General features: G+C 44.4%; 1 protein-coding gene across 2 annotated transcripts in view; it reads left to right on the plus strand.

Moving 5' to 3' along the window:
* The window catches only part of kremen1 (kringle containing transmembrane protein 1), a 62,759-nt gene extending 55,624 nt beyond the window's left edge, over positions 1-7,135 (plus strand). The window contains exons 5-9 of one of the 2 annotated variants that reach the window (XM_042100933.1): positions 2,255-2,408; positions 3,042-3,374; positions 5,548-5,790; positions 6,128-6,212; positions 6,693-7,135. In XM_042100933.1, the coding sequence (XP_041956867.1) occupies positions 2,255-2,408; positions 3,042-3,374; positions 5,548-5,790; positions 6,128-6,212; positions 6,693-6,858 (981 nt within the window). In that variant the 3' untranslated portion in view covers positions 6,859-7,135. The remainder of the gene's footprint in view (positions 1-2,254; positions 2,409-3,041; positions 3,375-5,547; positions 5,791-6,127; positions 6,213-6,692) is intronic. The other variant, XM_042100934.1, reaches the window with a different exon arrangement.
* The last annotated feature ends 273 nt before the right edge of the window (positions 7,136-7,408 follow it).

A 7,408-nucleotide genomic window follows, 5' to 3' on the forward strand; every position in this document is an offset into this window, starting at 1 on the left:
CAGCAAGCGGCAGTGGCAAGTGTAACGCAACACTCAGACCATAATAAGTTTTATCTCGTTCCTAAGCAACACAACTAAACTGACAATTAAATATGCTTGTGTTGCGCTTTGAAAGTTGAACCAAGTTCAACGCTCAGCTTGTTCAACGCTCAGCTTGTTCAACGCTCAGCTTGTTCAACGCTAGCGTTACGCCAGCGTTGCCAGCGTTGCCACCGTTCCGCTGCCGAACCATACAGAACAAATGGTTCAACTTTCAAAGCGCAACACGAGCGTATTCAATTCTCAGTTAGGCAAACCGTGTGTGTTACTTAGGAACGAGACAGAACTTATTATGGTCTGAGCGTTGCGTTACGCTTGCCGCTTCATTATTTTCTAGCGTGATCCCCGCCTTACAATGGGTGGCAATGGGGGGAGAGAAGGAAGACTGGGTGTGCAACATGACAAGAGCTGCCGTGCCTTTATGTGTGTTATTAAGTGTGTAAATGTATGTAAATGTATGTAAATGTAAAACGCAGAATTGAAACAGACAAACGATGAGGACTTACAGGCAGGCTACACCAGGCATGCAACAGAAGCATCCGTTTGCGGTGCGTATGCTGCAACAATTAGCTTCCCCTGTAATCAAGGGAACTGGCTACACCAGGCATGATAGCGGCGCTTACATTTAAAAAAAAAATTAGACCAGTCTTCCAAATCTATTTTTATGCTTCGCGAAAGGAGCACTTCAGCTGCGCAGCCACCCAGTGTAGCTGGGCTGTTAGACCAAACTCCTGTGTTTATGAGATGGGTAGGGTACAGAAAGAGAGGGAGTGGCGCTGGGCTGGTGGGAGTGTAGGAGCTGGCCTACCATGCAGTTGACTGAAAAAGTTGTGGGTTCAATACCTCCCTTGCATTGCTGTACCCTTGAGCAAGACACTTAACCCCAAGTTGCTCCGGAGTCAATGGCCCTTGTAATATAGTTGACATAAGTCGTTTTGGACATCTGCTGGAGCGTCTGCTAAATGAATAAATGGAAATCTAAATGCACTGGCTATGAGAATTAACAGTGTGCCGGAACCCACAAATGCATTTTGTGTGCCACACTGTTCATTCCAGGGCACATTAATCAGCATGATTCTCACAGTGTTTTGCATGAAGCCTAATTATAAACACTTTAATTGGGGATAATATGTGCGGCAGCTTTTTGAGCCGTGGCGGGTAACCACACAACCGGTTTCATGTGGTCTGATTGGATAATCATGACATGGGAACATGCCAGAACAACAATACTCAGGAACATTGCGCAGAAACATTGCTAATTTCATTGCTTTGTGTATTCAGCTTTAAGCACTGGTGTGGTGGTGACACACTACTACTAGTGCTGATTAGACCTTTGCTAATGGGTTGGTTCAACCACACACTCAAACTTTGATTATTCTACTCAGCACAAACATCCTAAACATCTCGGTCACTTGAGTACAACCACTGTATATAAACTGTATATGAACGGCAGAGCTCAGTTCGATGTATGTAAAGTTTCTTTGTGACAATAGCTGTGATGGTGATGATGATGATAATGATGATGATGATGATGATGAATTCTCTGTGCCTTCAGGCATGTCATTAAGCTTGTAAATAGATATCATGCACAATTGACACACACAAACAAAGAGAACGTAGACAGAAGTCTGCTAAGTGCTAAGGAGAGTTGGAGAAGGGATAAAAAGAGAGGGAGCTACACAGACAAGAGCCGACAGCTTGAACCCACAGCGGCCATATTAATATCCCAAACCACACTGCTCACTGCTGGGTACATTGATTACTATCATACTCACAAAGTCTTTTCCCTCAATCAAGGGCAGTTAAGGTGATATTACTCTGGGCAGCTTTTTAAGCAACGTTTGCGGGTAACCACATACAGTAACCGGTTCCATGTGGTCTGAAGAGATGATCATGATAATGTGCCTACTGAGGATTAAAGAAAATGTCACCCAATATCAATGGAAACATGCTAGAACAGCAATACTCAGGGTTGCTATGAGATTGGCATGCTGTTTAATGCACAGACTCTAGTAGGCTTTGATTAGTCTACTCAACACTAACATCCAAAGGGTCATAACAACATGAGTCATCAGGACAACTTTAGCTTCTCAGAGTTCAAACGCTGTATATAAACAGCTGAGTTCATTAGAATGTATGAAACGTTTGTGTTTGTGTGAGTGGGAAAAAGAAACAACTGAAGTGAAATGGATTGTTTTTTGTTGATGCTGTGTAGCTGGCCGGTATGGAGTCAGGCTATGCTTGTTTCTGCGGTAACGACGTGGACCGCCAGCATCACGAGGAGGCACCGAGCACCGAGTGTAACCACGTGTGTTTCGGCGACCACACACAGCCGTGCGGTGGAGACGGCCGCGTCATCATCTTCGACAGTGAGTAGAGTCTGTGTGTGTGTGTGTGTGTGTGTGTGTGTGTGTGTGCGTTTGAGTGACAACTCACCAGCTGCTGTCAACATCTGTGTGGTGTGTTTATGCCTGACGCTACTTTTCAGGCAGACTGTGGTGGCTGCAGTAGCTTTGCTTTCAGTCTGAGTTTACGCTTTAAAACACATCTTATCTGAGTAATGAAAACATGTAGCTGTATCCTCCAGACTAGGTGACATTAAAGTGGCCTTCAATTTGGCATGTCTAAATATAAAACTGTTGCTGAATTATATTAACACACCTATACTATTTCTATGTAGTAATACTTTTAAGGTCAAAGGATTGTATTTGTTGTGAGATCATATTGTGAGATGGTCAGAATACTGTAATTAAAGTGTTTTTTTTTTACATTTGTAGATGCAACATAAACTGTATTCCAAATGGAATTGGTGCTAAATAGAAATGTCTAATTGTATTTCAAAGACATTTTAAATAAAGGAGCATATTAAACAAAATAACTCTTTGGGTGCAGGATTTATTACATCATTTACATCAGCAAAAACACTTTATTTACAATCATTTTTGTTAATCTGTGTGTGTGTGTGTGTGTGTGTGTGTGTGTGTGTGTGTGTCACCTTGCAGCCCGCATTGGAGCCTGTGGGGGGAACTACACTTCTCCCGGCTCCGTCATCTACTCTCCCGACTTCCCGGACAAGTACGGGGCGGGCCGGGTCTGCTACTGGACCGTCCAGGTCCCGGGGGCGGCTGCCATCCTCTTCAACTTCACCTTTTTCGACATTGTGGACCAGAAAGACATGGTGGAGCTTCTGGATGGATACACCAATCAGGTGGTGGCTCGCTTTGATGGACGCAACCCACCCCGAACCCCGGTCAACGTCACGGTGGACTTTGTCATTCTGTATTTTTACTCGGACAGAATCAACGAGGCTCAAGGTTTTGCTGTGCTCTATGAAGGTAAGATGCAGTTTTATAGATTCATAGAATTTATTAAACTAAATTACATTTGTAAAATAATGTTAATGACTCTTACATATTCAAAACATACCACCATATTCTGCTGTAGGCTTAGTTTTAGGACAATGATGTGAAAAATCATGAAGTAGTAGATACAGTAGAAGCATGACATTTTGTGCATATGTGCCTTGAGTGATGCTAAGGCATCCTGGAAGCGGTACCCAAAAAATATCAAATAAATAGATATTAGCAAAAACATGATTAATATATTGTAGAATATAGTTTTATATACCTACCGGTATATAGTTTTTGTATGGGTCCACTTAACACCTTCCCTTCTCCTAACATCAAAGCCCAATCACCTGACCAGTGGTGTGATTTCATCAGTACGTTTATGTGTGACCTTTCAGATTAGCCAGTGAAGTTCACAGTGCGTTTGTGAGAAATCCAGCGTTAATGATGAAACTCAGTTTAATGACATTGAAGCGAACGCTAAAGGTTTCTGTGTGTTTGCTAATGCACTTGTGTTCTGTGTGTGTGTGTGTGTGTGTGTGTGTGTGTATGTGAGTGAGAGAGTGTTATATATTGTTAAAGTTAAAAGGGCCCCAAAGTGTGATTTAGCGTCAAAATATTTATACTGGTCGCCCTGCCTGGAGAGGTATGAAGCCTCGCTCCAATGCAAATCAAAGGCCCGGCAGTTCCGAGTTTTTTTTCCGTTTTTTCCCCTGAGACATGATGGGGAGCAGCCCAGCCGTGGGGAACGGACCTGGCAGCACCAGCACCAGATATGGACCACAGTCGATCCGGAACTAGAACCGGGGCCTGCTAAGTTGAAGCAGATGTGAGCGGTGTTTGCCACTAGTGAGGCAGGCCAGGCCTTTTAAACAGGCTTTTTAAGAGCCGACATCATGGAAAGGGTCTGGTGGAGGAGGACGGGGGGGGGGGGGCACGTTCTGGAAATGCTATTTGCATCTGCAGGTGCACGCTGACTTCCTGGCTCAAATGGTTGCGCTCACACACTGATCACGCTGTGTAAGTAATCGTGTGATGTCATGCAACATTGGACCCCCATTCCATGATTTATTTGCAGTAACACACATACACACACACACACACACACACACACATACTCAAATACACACACACAAACAGGAAGAGAAAGAAAAGGAGAGAGAAAAAGAAATCTTGTTTTTTAGAACAGTTAATCTCATCCTCATTTTTATTTAATTTTGACGTGAAATATTTACTGATCGCCGTAGTCTGGGAAAAGTGTCTGTCGCTGGAAAGTAGTATCAATCTTTAATCTGCCTTCGTGCTTTTTGAGGTGGATGGTTTATTTGGGTTCATCTGTCAGACCAAATAATTCATGAAACTATGGTTTTTAATATATTTTTTTTTGTTCATTCCCTGTCAAGAAAGCTCTGTCAGTCACCCAAGAATCGGAACCCACAGTTAAGAAACACAATGGGAGAACAGAGGCCCCCAAAACGTGGAATTTAGAACCGTGAAATCGATACATCTTGCATTGTCTGCCGACTGCATTCAGCTATAGTGTGCGTGTCTGAAGTCTCATTGTGCGTTCTAGCGGGCCCCTACAGGGCTGCGGCGCTGCTATTCCAAATGGCCTCCGCGAAAAGCCTTCACCCAAACAGCGTCTTAGGGAGTTAGCGTGACTGACAGTGAAGCTAACCGCTGGCTGTGTGCGGAGACAAACGCTGCTCCCTTCGGTTTGAGGTTGTACTCCTTTCCCGCTGGCTCCTCTGAGAAGCACTGGCAGGTTGATGTATTCAACCTCTAAGCATTCCAGTTTCAGCCCATTTCTCTCTGTGTGTTTCTCCTTTTTTGTTATTTCCAAACCAAATGTTGTTAAAAAAAAGAGAATTTTTGTAAGAAGCCTGTTTTTCATGTGGCTGAGTTATTTGAGGTATTGGATGCTGATTTTAGACGGATGGCTGTTTCTAAGCTTTGTGTGACAACCAGTGGAGCAGCCTTTACAAACTGAATGAGTCAATATATATATATATACGTAGACAGATAGATAGATAGATATATAGATAGATAGATAGATAGATAGATAGATAGATAGATATAGTTCCAAAGATGCTTTTGCCTTAACATCTAACTTGCTAAAACCCATTGTATTGCCATGCACTTATGATCTCTTGTCCCTCAGCTTTGAAGGGCCAGAGTCCCAAGTCTGTGGATGAAGAGGAAGAGGAGGATGAGGACAATGAGGAAGAGGACACCAGCACAGTGGAGCCCAACTCCGCCGGCGGCATCACAGAGAAGTCCAACACCAGCGGTGATGGCAAGTCCTCCCAGATCCTCTACGTCATCACATCCAGTCCTGGAAAACCGGAGCGCAACATGCCAGGTCAGTGGCTCGGACCGGGCCGGACCACGGGCCACAGCACTAGTATGTGTCCATCTCCTTTCTTCCTCTTTTCACAGCTATTTCCCCTTAGCTTCTGATCTCCAACATGCCGCATAGTATCTCAGTATTATGTGTGGTGGATCATTGGTTATATTAGTTAATGTAATACACTGCGCATCTTCTTTGTTAATTAGTTTAGGGTAGGTCTTGTACAAGTGTGTATTGTTAAAATATAGTTTGAGTCAGTGATGTGTTATTTACAATATATTGAACCAAAAACCCTAATGTCTCTACCTATGTTAATGATTGTTAATGATATATGATTGGATGTGTGTGGTATGAATTGTAGCTCAGTAGGTTATTGTTTTATGTGTCGCAGTGTGGACAATCTACGTACTGGCAGCATTGCTCACGTTGACAGTCATCGCCATGGTGGCCAAGCTGCTCCTGCACATCACTGTCAAGTAAGTACTACTGCCCCCAGATAGCAGAGACCTCTGGAGAGGGTCAGGTCCCAGTTTGGAACAGGACAATATATATACTGGTATTCCTTTTTGGGACAGATAAGCCAACTGTAATAATAACAAGAGCTTGAAACAAACTGTAATTATATTGAGTGTCTTGCTATAGATAGTATAGAGCAAGGAGTTCAGAATCAGCACTAAAGTCAGTTGTAAGGAGATAAGGAGAGTGAAAGTGATGTTAGATCTGTCAGGGGAGAGGCAGCACTCTCTTGCCTGTTTTGGTCATCTCTGTCCTGTCTCTATTTGTTTTGACCCTACATAAGGCCAAGCTGACTGCAAGCATTCTTGTATGGAGGGGAAAAAAACACAAACAAAAACACAAACACCCATCTAAACAATTCCTCAACAACTTATCTATCATCTTTCTCTCTCCCTCACCTTTTCCTCTCTCTTCTCTCTCTCCTCCGCACCTCTCCGCAGGTCCTCGTCCCTTCCCTCCATCCGGAGCAGCGAGCACATGCAGCCGTGCAACCAGAGCGCCGCCTCGGAGCCCTGGATCATCTTCTACCGGCCCTCCACCATCTCGCTCTTCAAGAAGAAGCTTAAGAATCACCATGGAGACCTCAGCCCTTTGGTGGGCAACTAGGGGGGCGAAGAGGGAGTGAGGACAACAGAGACAGACAAACAGACAAACAGACAGATGGAGTCACAGACAGACTGTGCAGTTCTACTCCTCCTCCTCCTCCTCCTCCTCCTCCTTCTACTCCCAAACACACACACAGGGTGACCGAGTTCTGTGCTCGCCTGCTGGTCGCCCTGCCTCAGGGACTAACAGGAGAAGAAGCATGCTGAAAGCTAACTAGCTAACTCGCTAACCGACTGACCTACAGTAAAACACAATTGCTACTGTCAAAGGGACCATAATATGGTATATTTCATATTATGAAAAAACACAAGCATGAAGGTGAGGGTGGAGAGACTGATCCGGTGTGTGTGGGGGGTGTACCCTGCGTACACAGTTTTTTTCGAGGACAACAGCACTTGTGCAACAGTGTTTCAGGTGCCCCATAGCACCCCACCACCACCATCACCACCACTATCAGCCTCTGTGATTGCAGGTGCGATTGCACCCAGTGGTTCCAGTTAGCGAGCAGAAACTTGTCCATGACAGGTTTCCTTGGGGGAGTGACCCTGTG

The sequence above is a fragment of the Alosa sapidissima genome, chromosome 8, assembly GCF_018492685.1.
Source record: "Alosa sapidissima isolate fAloSap1 chromosome 8, fAloSap1.pri, whole genome shotgun sequence".
NCBI lineage: Eukaryota > Metazoa > Chordata > Actinopteri > Clupeiformes > Clupeidae > Alosa > Alosa sapidissima.